The sequence below is a fragment of the Vigna unguiculata genome, chromosome 10, assembly GCF_004118075.2.
Source record: "Vigna unguiculata cultivar IT97K-499-35 chromosome 10, ASM411807v1, whole genome shotgun sequence".
Classification (NCBI taxonomy): domain Eukaryota; kingdom Viridiplantae; phylum Streptophyta; class Magnoliopsida; order Fabales; family Fabaceae; genus Vigna; species Vigna unguiculata.
This window is the reverse complement of record NC_040288.1, coordinates 36,700,023-36,714,048: the sequence shown is the minus strand read 5'-3', so window position 1 is coordinate 36,714,048 and position 14,026 is coordinate 36,700,023. Positions and strand designations below refer to the sequence as shown.

Below are 14,026 nucleotides of genomic sequence, written 5' to 3'. Positions count from 1 at the left end.
TAACTAATAGATACTTGAAAGGTTTAAATATTATTTTGGTCTATGTTTTGGTTCAGTTTGTTCAATTTAGTCCTTTTTTTGTGCGTTCATTTTGGTCCCTGATTTACTAAATTATGTTCAATTTCGTTCTTTTCATTGACGCAGTTTAAATTGATAACGTTAGAGTGTACACGCTGACACTGTTCACATGACGTGACATTATTCACATTATGACTGGTTGTTGTGTTTTGTTCAAACAAGTGCCTATTTTAGTTAAATTTGTTCAATTTAGTCCCTATTTTAGTTAAATTTATTCAATTTAGTCCCATCTTCCATTTCATAACCCTTCACCACTACCACCACTGCCACCACCATCACGACCACCATTGTCGCTTCCATCACCACCACTACCAAACCAAACCCACAATCACCATCACCACATTAAAATAACAACCACCCCCAACACATCCACCACCACCACCACCCCCACCCCACTCACCAATTAGAATAATATTCACCACTTTTTTTATAACATTTTTTGCTCTAACAGTCCAAATGAGGTCATTATTTGACCTGTATCAATCATTAGACATATCAACAACAAATAACCACCTCTTGTCAAGCCAAGTGCCAATGTATAGGTATAGTTTTTAGAAGCATTATTGGTGTTGAATTTGTCATGGTGTATCATATCATTATTACTACACAATTTGTTTTCAGGATTTTACCTAAAGTGCAAGGTTTTGAAACAATGACCTATGATCGCCATTGTGAATGCCATTTCTGCCACCATGTCAAGGTTTTTGGACTGCAATTGCAATTACAACAACAATATTTCTCCACAGTTTTCTACCACAAGAATCGCAAAGAAAACACGCACCCATAGTGGAAAACCTCACTTACAAGTGTGGTTGTATTGGTAGTTGAAGAGTGGTTGTGGTGGTGGTTGTGGATTTAGTTTGGTGGTGATAGTGGTTTTAGTGTGGTGGTGGTTGTGATGGTTAGACGAGACGACAAACAAAAAAAGAATGATTCTGGAAACAGAGTTTAAAGTTGTCACCATAGTTTATTTTGGAAAACAAAGAAAATATCGAAAAGATAAAGCATGGTCTACAAAACTAGATTTTGGGTTCGTGAGTCGATTACACATAGAAAATGTGTTAGCACCATGCAACGTCCATTTTAAGACGATACCTTTGGCTAAATGTGCAAAAAGAGATGTGATTTTCAAAATATTTAATTTTCTAAAAAAAGAGAACATAGTTCGAATAGAAAAAAAAAAGATTCTCTAAGTTATACAGAGAATCAATTGAATTGGGAACCTCATCAATTCAAGTTTTTTAATGACCATAAGAGCTTGACATATCTTTTTTTATCAAAGAGAATTGAGTATGAGACAAAAAGAAGTGGATGGAACCCTTAAAGATTTTAATGTCGAGTTGTTGTATCCCATGACAAGGCAAATGTGGTAGTAGGCACTTTGAGTAGAAAGAAGGTTCAAGTTGTTGTTTTGATAATGGAGGAGTTGGAATTAGTGAAGGAGTTCAGAGATATGAACTTGACAATGAAGTTATGGGAGGATCATTATAACTAATGAGTTATTTATGATGGTTAAGGAAATTCAATCAGATAATCCTAATTGAGATGTACCATAGAGTTGTTAGATACATACTTTATTGATTGTTTCATATAGATAGTGACCAAGCTAGGCACATGATAAGTGCCAAAAATGAGTAATTTTCATATGAAATGAGGGCACTTATATTTTTAATTTGTGTTTATATCATGATTGATTCTCCCTAAATCTAAAAAAGAATGAGCTTCCAAGTTTTTGTTGAAAAGAAGTCACTTGATCTTTGTTTTGTGTAAATTTCAGGTACAATAGAGTAGAAAAAGGAAAGAACTTAAGAGGAGCAAAGGAGAAAGCAAGAAACAGAGAAAATAGGGAAGAAATGTTGTCAAGGTCGCTCAAAACCAAAGCATGCTCGCCTAAGCTAAAGCCATTGCCGCCATTCTCGCCTAAGCGACGTAGGACCTCGCTTAAGCGAGCGATTGTGCAGTGGAGACCCTCTCTTGCCGCCATTCTCGCCCAAGCGAGATCAGATGCTGCCAATCTCGCCTAAGCGAGATCCTTTCTTCAGCTCGAAGTACTCTTGCTCGCCTAAGCGAGATGTTGGCTTCAGCATGTCTCGCCCAAGCGAGAGGCTTTCTTTAGGATGAAGAATGTTGTCTCGCTCAAGCGAGACTCAAGTAGCTTGAGCGAGACCTTCGTGGATATAAATTCTCCGTGCATCAGGAAGTGAAGGCAGCTAGAGATTTTGGGGGAGAAGAACTGATCCTTGTTGCAGAGCTGTGACCACGAGCAAACACAGATCATATTTCTTCTTCTTCTTCTTTAGTTCTTAGGATTATATAGCTGCCATGAGTGGCTAATCTTCTCCTTTGGGATTGAATGTAATCTACTCGAACTTGGATGTAATTTGGTGATATTTATATATAGCATTTCTATTTTACTCAGTATTGGTATTATTGTTCTGCTCTTAATGCTTACTTCTATCTGATCAATAGATGTTTTGATTTTGATTTTTAGACCTAATTGGAAAGTATTTCTGAAAATCTGATTTGAACAATGATATATACTGTGATGCTAGGAATAGATCTCAATATATCAATTGCTTTTAACACTTGACCGTAATGCTGGATAGTTTGTTGAATATGTGAGGAATCAATATTCAGGGAACTAATCTTATCAATTTTATACGCGAGGGATCGGTATAAATGATATTTGAGTGTGCATCAATATTGGTATTTTCAGATGTTATATATTATATTCATCCAGATTCCAGGCAAGGGAGATAGATGAAATTCAATCCTAGTTTCTTTTACTGTATTTTTCTAAACTTTCCCGCTTTTACTGTATTCATTTTATGCAATAGTTAATGTCAAGTCAAATAAAAATCTTTGTACATATACTGATTGAGATAATTATTTATTTTCACTGACTCCGTTCCTCGTGGGTTTGACACTCTTACTAAAAATCATTATACTACAATTGACTTTTGGTATGCTTGCCAAGAGACCAACAAGTATTTTTGACGTCGTTGCCGAGAACGGTGTTCTTTTGAAATTTCTAGTAATCTCATCCAGCTTTGTGTATATTTTTCTTTATTAGATAGCTTATTAAATTCTCCCTTTGTACTAATTCTTGCTTGAGCTGTTTTTTTTTTTGAAAAATATGTCTTAAAAATATTTAACAAGATATTAATTGATTGTTATATTTTTTAAATTGTAAAATTGGTGTATTTCAAATAATGGATCATTTCATTCCATAATTCCATAGTTGATTAAGTTAAATCATTACAATAAAATATCTTATTAATGATTAATTTTAGTGATAGAAAATAAGTAGACATTATAGTAATCAATTTAGATACCAATTTATAAACTAAAAATTATTGGTAACTAAAATAGTTTCTAAACTGATCTCTAAATTGGTTAATATAGTGAATTTGTCTCTAAATTTATTACTAACATTAGTTACCAATGTTTTAACTAAAAAAAATTGGTTTCTAAATTTGTATCTAAATTGGTCACTAACAGGGCAAATTTAGAAACTATTTTTTTTTGTAGCTAAAACATTGGTAACTAATATTAGTTATCAATTTAGAGACCAATTGACTATAGTGACCAGTTTAGAAACTATTTTAGTTATCAATAACTTTTAGTTTATAAATTAATATTTAAATTAGTCAATGACTAATTATTTTTTATCCATAAAAATTTGTCAGTCATAATATATTTTCATGCACTCAACTTTTAAGAAATTGTTCAATATAGAAAATAAAAAGGAAATTGAAATTTTGAAATTTTAAGAAGGTATTTCAAATAAATAAAACAATAGGATTTGAAATTCACTCAAAAAACAAGAAAATTGAAATTCCACAAGTTGTGAAATTCCTCATTGGTCATGATAAAAAAAGATCGAGACCGACTCAACAACCAATCGACCAGGATTGACTTGGTCAAATTTTTTTCGGTGTCGACTTGGCCGAAATTTGGTTCAAGTTGACTTGGTCGAATTCGGCTAGATTTTGGTTGGGTCTGACTCGGCCGAGTTTGACCAAATATTTGGCTAGGGCCAAGACGACCGAATTTGGCTGGAGCCAACTCGATCAAAATTTGGTTGAAATTGAGTACGAACAAATTTTGGTTGGGGCTGACTTGGCTGAAATTTGACATAGTCTGACTTGATCATATTCGGTCAAATTTGGCCGAGTTGATCTCAATCGAAATTCGATCGAGTCGATCTTGTTCGAAATTGAGTTGCATTCGGCCGAATTGACCCTGAATGAAATTCAGCCAAATTTGACAAAATCGTTCTCAAAAAGAATTTGGCCGAATGTTACCAAAGTTGGAATTGCCCGAAATTTGGTTGAATTCCACTAAGTTAGACATATATGAAATTTGGCCAAATTTGGTCGAGTTGACACTGACCAAATTATGGTCAAATTGGGCAAAGTCAACCTTGGCCAAATTCAACCTAATCGGCCTAGCTCAAAATTTTGAACAAATTTGACCTAGTCGACATAGAGAGAAATTTATAAAAATTCGACTAAGACAACCTCGTCTCAAATTCTGCCAAATTTGGTCGAGTTGACCTCGGCCGAAATTTTGTAAAATTTGGTCGAGTCAACAGCAACCGAAATTTGGCCGAGTCAACCCCAACTAAAATTTGACCCGAACAACACTGTCCAAAATTGTCCAAAATTTGGAAAAACTTAGTTGAGTCAACCCCAATCAAAATTTAGTCGATTCGACCTCAACCAAAATTCAATCGAGTCGAATCTGGCTGAAATTAGGTCGAATTCGACTGAGTCCTCCCCATCCAAAATTGGCTAAATGCGACAGAGTTGGCCCTAGCCAAAATTTGGCGAAATTCAATCAAGTCAAATTCATCAAAATTTTGACGAAATTCGACCAAGTTAACCCTGATCAAATTCAATCAAGTCGTTTCCAACCTAAATTTGACCAAATTGGACTGAGTTTATGCCGACAGAAATTTGACTGAATTTCACCAAATTAACATGATTGAAATTTGATTAACTTTAAATATTTTAAGTTTACTAATATATTTTAAAATTTAATTTCAAATTTTAATGTAATAAAATAAATAGTTAAAATAAAAGTTAATCTCATAATATAAATTAAATTATTTTATCCAGAAAAAATTAAAATATTTCAGTTACTACGTCTAAACAAATTATTTAAAAAAAACTTTAATTTTTTAAAATTATTAAAATGCTTGTTTCAAACACAAATAATCTATTTCCTTTAAATTTATATCTAGAAAACTTTTGACCCGTAATTTTGACTGTCACTATGAAAATATTGATCCGTATAAAAAAAATACAATGCACCTGACCATCGTAAAGTTCCGGAAAAGAGAGGCATAATTTAACTCATATTAAGTTTATGAAATAACAGTCATCATTCATATTATGAGCATGAAATATGACAGCAACGAGGACCTTCTTGTTTCATAATCTTTTTTCATCATTCTACAGAAAATAATCTTACAGCAGTAAGATAAAAACACCTGCGTTATATATTTTATCAAATAATAACATTATTTAATTAAAACCAAAAAAATTATAAAAAATTGTACCTTTTTAGATAAAGGACTGCATCATATTTATCTGAGGTGAACACCAGAAGTTCTTACAATCTTTCAGCATCGGTTTTTGTATTATTGCAGACACACGCATACAGATACTACTTCAAAGGCTCATCCATCATAGTCAAAAAGAATTTCTTCGAAAACCCTGTTACAAGGGCCTTCAATTATTATTTTTGGTTTTATATATTTATGCATAGATTACATATTATAATGTAATATAATACAAGGTTAAATTATATTTTTAGTCCCCATTTTAGTAGCAAAATGTGAATTTGATCCCTCAATTAATTTTTATCTCAATCTAGTCCCTATTTTGGAAAATTTGATCCAATCAAGTCCTTTCCGTTAGTGGTGGAGTAACGGTGTTAAATGGGGTGCCACGTGTCAGCTTCTTAATTTTTTGAATTTATTTTATTTTTTTTATTTTTTTTATTTTTTTATTTTTTTTATTTTTTATTAATTTTTTTAAAGTTTTTTAAAAAATTAAAATTTTGCCACGTGTCAAGCGGACATTGTGCCACGTGGCAGTGACAGTGCCACGTGTTACTATTTGGGAGTTGTCATTTTCTCATTCTCAATTTGGTCCCTGTATTTTATTTTTTGTCTCAATTTAGTCCCAATTTTTGTAAAAATTGTGCAATTTTGTCCCTCTCCAAATTGAAACCAAATTTAATTTCTATATAAATATGAACAAATATTTCTATCAAAATTGATATTTCAAGTAAATATTTTTAACAAGATTAAGTTTATTTTAATTTATATTTTACGTTAAACTTTATTTAAAATTGTTTTAAAGTTGTTAATAGAAAATAATGTTAATAAAAAAATTCATAAATTATATTGATATTTTATTACATTATACTTTAATATTGTTTTTTATTTGAATTTATATTTTAAATAATTGCATATTTTTAAAATGTGTAAAATTCAATAATTTCTATACAAATATTTTAGTTAGTATAAAAATAACAATTATATAATTTAAGAAAAATTAACTAGTTTATGTAACAATAAAAAACAAATAAATTTAAAATTTGAAAACAATTTTAAGTAAAATTTAATGTGAAACAAATTTAAAGAAACTTGGTTTTATTGAAAATATATAATAAAAAAATTAATTTGAATAAAAAAATCAAATTTAATAAAAATATTTGTATAACATTTTATAATTTTTGTTTCAATTTGGAGGAGGACGAAATTGCATCATTTTTACAAAAATTGGGACTAAATTGAGACAAAAGATAAAATACAGGGACCAAATTGACACCTCCCAAATAGTGACACGTGGCACTGTCACTGCCACGTGACACGATGTCAGCTTGACACGTGATAAAATTTTAATTTTTTAAAAATTTTTAAAAAAATTAATAAAAAATAAAAAAAAATTCAAAAAAAAAATCAAAAAAAAAAAATTCAAAAAATCCAGAAGCTGACACGTGGCACTCCATTTAACACCGTTACTCCACCACTAACGGAAAGAACTTGATTGGGTCAAATTTCTCAAAATAGAGACCTAAGATAAAAATTAATTAAGGGACCAAATTCAAATTTTGCTACGAAAATAGGGATTAAAAGTATAATTTAACATATAACATAATATAATAATTGCAATGGTAAAACCTTTACTTTTGTGTCTGGTCAAACAATGCCAGGTAAGCTTGGGATGGGTGGAAAAGTCCTCTAGACTTAGACAAGGGAGAGAGGTCTTGTGTGGAGATAGAAGAGAAACACATGGATGGAAACAATACAAATACAACACAACACAACACAACCTCGTTCAGCTTGTAATCTCTGCTTGTGTCATAGGATCTTGTTGCTCAGGGAAGTTTAGTTGCCTTTGCTGAAACCGGGTTGCTCAATTTTCATGGCTCCTTCAGGTATTTGTTGACTTTGACTCTTCCCTTGTTGCTTGTTCAAGAAATCAGAACATATATGTCAATGGGGTCACCCCACTTTTTTAGCTTTCTTGACCTTTCGTTTACCTCAAGTTTTTGGCACAAGATAGATACTTTGTTCACTTGCAGGTACTTAGTGTGAGTCCTTGCTATTTTGAGATTGGTGTAGTTGGCTAACCAAAATGGGTAGTTAGGAAGAGGATACAAAAGGGGGTGGGGGAGCTAGCTTTTTTGAGAGATGAATTTGTCTTTTTCTTTTGGCTAGGGAACTGAGAAAATGTTAATGGAGAAAGATAACTTGGAATGGCAGTATTTGGCATCGCACGAGTACATGGAAGAGAAGAGGTGTCAATAAGTCAAGTCAACTTACCCCTCTTGGATTCTTCAAATTTTATAATGGCATATGCATTTTTCTTTTTCTTTGAATATTGCAAATTGGAAAACATCAATTTCTATTTATGAATGTAGTCAAAGCAATTTAGCTTCTTGATTCATCTGAATTTTCTCTTCTTTTCTTCCTCACAACAAGTTGGGCAAGATGCCAGGTCCAGAATCTGATGTTTGTGGTGAAGAAATGTGACTTATATTATATCAGTTCAAGAGGTTGTTGATATTTGATCCAAGTTTGGTGTGATTTCTTCATTCATAATATACCATCACAAACCAACTAGATACATTACCTAGTCTCTGAAAGATATAGCATCCCTCATGATTATTTGATTGTTTACTTGTTATAAGTTCAGTATTAGTTCAATGTATAAAATATTTGGTAAATGTATCTGATAAGCTCTTCTTTTATAATATATTGATATCAAATTTAGGCCTTTGGAATTGAATTGGAAGGAGTATGGAAGCGTATCCATCAGAAGTTATGGGAAATTTCTGCTACCCTTCCAACAATAGTGACTGTGTTCTTGTTTCATGGGAAGGAAAAGGGTTTTATTTCCTTGCCTAAAAGTTGTTTTGCACGATGATGGTTGTAGATTTTCTATCTTCTGGTTCTACTGGAACTGCCATTTCTCAAACTGTAGAGACCATTGCTGAGTTCATAGTTACTGCTAAAGATGTTCTTGTGAAAAAGGATAGTTTTAATGAACTTGGTGCTTACATGGAAAGAATTAAGCCTATCTTGGAAGAGTTGAAGAAAGGAAAAGTCAGTGATTCTGAGTCATTCAACAAGGCCATTGAGACCATGAACAAAGAAATCAAAGATGCAAAGCTACTAGCTCTAGAGTGCAGCAAGAAGAGCAAGGTTTATCTACTAATGAACTGCAGGTCCATTGCTAAGAAGATAGAGGATCACACAAAACAGCTGAGTTGGGCACTTAGTCTTCTTCCTTTAGCCACAACAGGTCTTTCTTCAGGAATAGTTGAAGATATTGAAAAGCTATGTGACAGCATGCAGAAATCTGGATTTAAAGCAGCTCTAGATGAAGAAGCGATTTTAGAGAAAATTGACTCAGGGATTAGGGAAAACAATGTTGATCGTTCCCATGCAAACAAAATGCTACTTCTCATAGCTGAAGCTGTTGGGATTAGGAATGAGAGGTCAACAATAAAGTTGGAACTTGAAGAGTTTAAGAGTGAAATTGAAAAGGCCAGGGATAGGAAGGAGTTAGCTGAAGCTATGCAAATGGATCAAATCATTGCTTTGTTGGAAAGGGCTGATGCAGCTTCATCACCTAGGGAAAAGGAACTCAGATACTTTGCAAAACGCCAATCTTTGGGTAGTCAAATATTGGAGCCTTTGCAGTCATTTTATTGCCCCATCACCCAAGATGTTATGGTGGATCCTGTTGAAATTTCATCTGGGCAGACATTTGAGAGAAGTGCCATAGAAAAGTGGTTTGCAGAAGGAAATAAATTGTGCCCTTTGACCTTGATTCCCCTGGACACATCAGTTTTGAGACCTAACAAAATGTTGAAAAAATCCATACAAGAGTGGAAGGACAGAAATACAATGATTACAATTGCTACATTGAAAGAAAAAATTCTGTCTGGAAATGATGAGGAAGTGCTGCATGATCTGCAAATTGTTCAGAATTTGTGTGAAGAAAAAGAACAACACAGGGAATGGGTTATTCTGGAGGGTTACATCCTAACTCTCATTCAATCTCTATCAAGAAACCGTGATATAAGAAGACATTCTCTTTCCATTCTTGGCATGCTGGCAAAGGATAGTGAAGAAGCTAAGGTACATTAGTTGGTACTCCCTGCTTCTTCATTTTTAAACAAGCTGCATGGCAAATTTGCTACTTTCGGTATTTGGCTTTCAAAAGATATATATTGATCGATGACAGCAATTGTTTTAAATAAAATAAGCTTATTCTAGACATTTTGGTTAAAAGTGATTCTAGCTTCTCAACAACATGGACCTATAGCTCTGACTTTCCTTGTAAGCTAAATTCTAGAAATTGGTGAGTTACAAGTCTTACATTAGGTAAAAATGAACAAGACGAGTAATATATAAGGAGAAAGACTTATAAATTCATTTCTTTGACAAGTTTGTTTGACTCATTGTTTAGAATCCTTCTTATCCACTACCATAATAATGAGCTTGTGAATTGAAAAAATCATTTTCAACACAATGGTATCTAGAATTTTGACCATGTTGTACTTCCTGGTCCTCTATCTTCTATTAGCTAGCTTTCATCCTTTTACTCTTCTCAACATAATCAATCTTGTGCTTAAAAGATTGATTGTTTATACTTCCTTTATAAATGCCGCTTTACATCATATTGAAATAAACACGACTTCAAAATGGACATTCAGCCATGTTATTGAATTTTCTTTCTGCAGGTAAAAATTTCAACCGCAGATGGTGCAATTGAATCAATTGTTCGGTCTCTTGGACGTAATACAGTGGAAAGGAAGTTAGCAGTAGCGTTGCTGTTTGAATTGTCCAAATATGATTTGGCACTAGAACACATTGGAAAAGTTCAAGGTTGCATACTACTATTGGTGACTATGTCTAGTGGAGATGACAATCAAGCTGCTAGAGATGCGACGGAGCTATTGGAGAATCTGTCATACTCTGATCAGAATGTTATTCAGATGGCAAAAGTAAATTATTTCAAGCATTTATTGCAGCGTCTCTCCACAGGTTTATTCTTTAACCTACAATGGAGTTAGTGTATCAATATTTCATTGCAAATGATTTTTGCCTTCACCTTTTTCTTTTAAAAGATGTGCATATAGTATAAAAGATTGGAATGACTACCTTTTTTATCTGGAACAACTAATAGAGTAAGAAAATGTGTGATGTTTTGTTATTAAGTTTCTAAGAACTGAATAAATTTCAGTTAAGGGCACTGTAATTAATCTGAATGTTGCCATAATCTGTTTCTTGCTCTGTCTGTACAGGACCAGAAGATGTTAAGATGATTATGGCCAAACATTTAGCAGAAATGGACTTAACTGAACATAACAGAGAGGCCTTGTTTGATGGTGGTGTACTGGCTCCTCTTCTTCTCATGTTCTCACACAATGATCTTCAGGTGAAAACAGTTGCTATCAAAGCTCTTAAGAATTTATCCAATTCAAAGAAAAATGGACAGGAAATGATAAGACAGGGAGCAGCACGGCCACTACTTAACCTTCTTTTCAACCAAAGCATATACACTGCAAGTTTGTGGGAAGATCTAGCAACCATAATCGTGCAACTTGCTGCATCAACTATCTCTCAGGACTCTCAAACACCTGTTTTATTACTAGATTCTGATGATGATGTTTTCAATCTCTTCAATTTAGTTAATGTCTCAGAGCCTGTTGTGCAACAGAACATTATCCAAACCTTTTATGCCTTGTGTCAAACGCCCTCGGCTTCGTGTATCAGAACCAAACTGAAAGAGGTATGAATCTTACTGAAGCCGAGTGCACTTACAGCATCTAGAAATGTTTTTTTGTTTAATCACTACACCAGTGTTCTAAATAGGTATCAATTGAATTGTTTTTCATCCGACTTTTCTTCCCATGCTTATGTTATCATTCCTTTGGGATTGTTTGGTTTCAAATGAAGATGTGTTAGGACTAATATTGGAGATCTTACATCAATAATATATTAGCAGATGTAAGATGTAGATCTCATCTTACACGTTAGTTTTAAGAGACTGAGGTAGGTCTAAAATACACATTTTTTATAAGAATGTTATACAAATATTTAATCCCATGCATAAGATGTCCTGTTTGCATAAATACTTCTGCTATGTCATTCCTTCACTTGTTTCTTATCCAAATGTTGAGACTATTTTCCAATTTTTGTTGCATTTACCATAACAGAATTACTCTGCTTATTTATGAACAGTTACCAGCTGTTCCAAAATTGGTTGAACTGTGCGAGAATGAAAACCAAAACCTACGAGCAAGTGCTGTAAAGTTGTTTTCTTGCTTGGTGGAGAATTGTGATGAAGCCATCATACAGGAGAGCGTGAACCAGAGATGCATCAATACACTACTCCGGATCATAAAATCTTCATCTGATGATGAGGAAATACTTTCTGCCATGGGAATTATATGCTATCTTCCAGAAACTGACCTGATAACTCAATGGCTTCTGGATGCTGGAGCACTGGAAATCATTAAAAGTAGTGTCCAAGTTGGGAAAGACAGGGATCATCAGAGGAGAACTTTAGTTGAGAACGCCATTGGTGCCCTTTGTCGTTTTACTGTTCCAACAAACTTGGAATGGCAAAAAAGTGCAGCTGAAACAGGAATCATAACTGTTTTGGTGCAACTGCTTGAAAATGAAACCACATTAACAAAACAACGTGTGGCACAGTGTCTTGCTCAATTTTCTAGAAGCTCATTTGTGCTAAGCAGGCCAATACCAAAGCGCAAAGGACTATGGTGCTTCTCAGCTCGTGCTGATATTGGCTGCATGGTTCATGGTGGAATATGCTCAGTCAAATCATCATTTTGTCTCTTGGAGGCCAATGCAGTGGGACCACTCACAAGAACTCTTGAAGAATCTGATCCTGGAGTTTGTGAGGCTTCTTTGGATGCTCTTTTAACATTGATAGAAGGTGAAAGACTGCAACATGGTAGTAAAGTGCTTGCAGATGCAAATGCCATACCATTGATAATCAAATATCTTGGTTCACACTCCCCTGGCTTGCTAGAGAAATCTCTCAATGCTTTGGAAAGGATTTTTCGGCTGGTCGAATTCAAACAGAAGTATGGAGCCTCAGCTCAAATGCCTCTGGTTGATTTGACTCAGAGGGGTAATGGTAGTGTTAGATCCATGTCAGCTAAAATATTGGCACAGTTGAACGTACTTCATGATCAATCTTCATACTTCTAAAGAATAATGTTGATTAACCATGTGAAATAGCCTTATCTTGATATATCTGTGCCTGACCTCAACTACATGCTTGGACAGGAAATGCAACCTTTGCTTTTTTAACAGACATAACTGGTTTCCTCAGTGCAATACCATGATGTTTCACCTACCATGAGAACCCCACATGGTGTTCTTCATCATTCTTGTAGCCATTTTTCCAAGAAGCTTTGCAAGTGTAAACTTGGCTTGTTCTCATGAAGTGTTCTTTAGCCCTTGAACCAATGTGACATAGGTTCAGTTTGGACTGTTATTGTGTCATGGAAGCAGCACCATATTGAACATGCAGGGATTTATTTGAGGCCTATATTAAACGTCTCAAATAATATAGATTGTACATTTGAAGATTGATTGTTGTTATAGCTTGGTGTAAAAGGAATACAAAAAAAAACTTTCGGGAATAATTGCATTCTTTCTTTACTAATGAACTCTTTCTGATTCTTCTTTCTGATTCTTTGATTGTTGTTGAATTAACTATTACTGTACAAAATATTTGCATTTATGCAACCAAGAATATGTCATCAGCACAGGAGCCGAGAAGTAGCATCAGAGGTTATTTTGTTAGCCTCTCGTTCTAATTTACCTAACTTAATAAACAAGTTTAATTTTCATTGATTAGATTAAGTTTTATGTGGTTGATGATGTGACTTTTATGGTGACTACAATAGTGTTATTCCGTTATCATATCTTATTCTAAGTCATAAACTTCAACTTAAAAAAGTGGCATTTGTTCTTAAGATTCATTTTAATAATTTGTAGTCTACAGAGTATAACTGATTTTTCCTTTTGGATGTTAGAATGAAATTTGTGCTATAATATCACTGCAGCAGGTAAGTTGTGTGATGTTATATTTTGATATAATTACTTTTAAAAGTATTGATATTGAAGGAATTATTTTTGAAAATTTGAAGTTTAAAAAATATATTGAAATTAAATGTTTTAAAAATTAATATAAAATTTTATTTCACTAAAGTCTTAAACCACATTTTTTAAAGCATAAATATAGATATATTTTATAGACCTTTTCACTTAGTAGAAGTTCGCATCAAAGGAGGTATATTAAATTGAGATTTCAAAATATTTTAATTTTTACATTCTTTTTGTAGTATTTAGTAAGACTTTTAAACTTGAAAAAAACTT

At 33.3% G+C, this 14,026-nt stretch overlaps 1 protein-coding gene across 2 annotated transcripts; it reads left to right on the top strand.

Annotated features, from left to right (window-relative positions):
* Nucleotides 1-7,307: 7,307 nt before the first annotated feature.
* Nucleotides 7,308-13,311, top strand: LOC114166715 (U-box domain-containing protein 44-like). Of its 2 annotated transcripts, XM_028051494.1 has the most exons (6): nucleotides 7,319-7,533; nucleotides 7,817-7,896; nucleotides 8,373-9,745; nucleotides 10,351-10,654; nucleotides 10,915-11,402; nucleotides 11,855-13,311. In XM_028051494.1, the coding sequence occupies exons 3-6, from the start codon at nucleotides 8,522-8,524 to the stop codon at nucleotides 12,848-12,850; spliced, it is 3,012 nt and encodes a 1,003-aa protein (XP_027907295.1). In that variant the 5' UTR covers nucleotides 7,319-7,533; nucleotides 7,817-7,896; nucleotides 8,373-8,521; the 3' UTR covers nucleotides 12,851-13,311. The 2 variants fall into 2 exon arrangements, with proteins under 2 accessions (XP_027907294.1, XP_027907295.1); XM_028051493.1 differs by lacking the exon at nucleotides 7,817-7,896 and having other exon boundaries at nucleotides 7,308-7,533.
* The last annotated feature ends 715 nt before the right edge of the window (nucleotides 13,312-14,026 follow it).

Coding starts and splice junctions, on each gene's coding strand:
- LOC114166715 (XM_028051493.1), top strand. CDS start 8,522: ATGATGGTTGTAGATTTTCTATCTTCTGGTTCTACTGGAACTGCCATT. Junction 9,746..10,350: donor AGGATAGTGAAGAAGCTAAG/GTACATTAGTTG, acceptor TTCTTTCTGCAG/GTAAAAATTTCAACCGCAGA. Junction 11,403..11,854: donor TCAGAACCAAACTGAAAGAG/GTATGAATCTTA, acceptor ATTTATGAACAG/TTACCAGCTGTTCCAAAATT.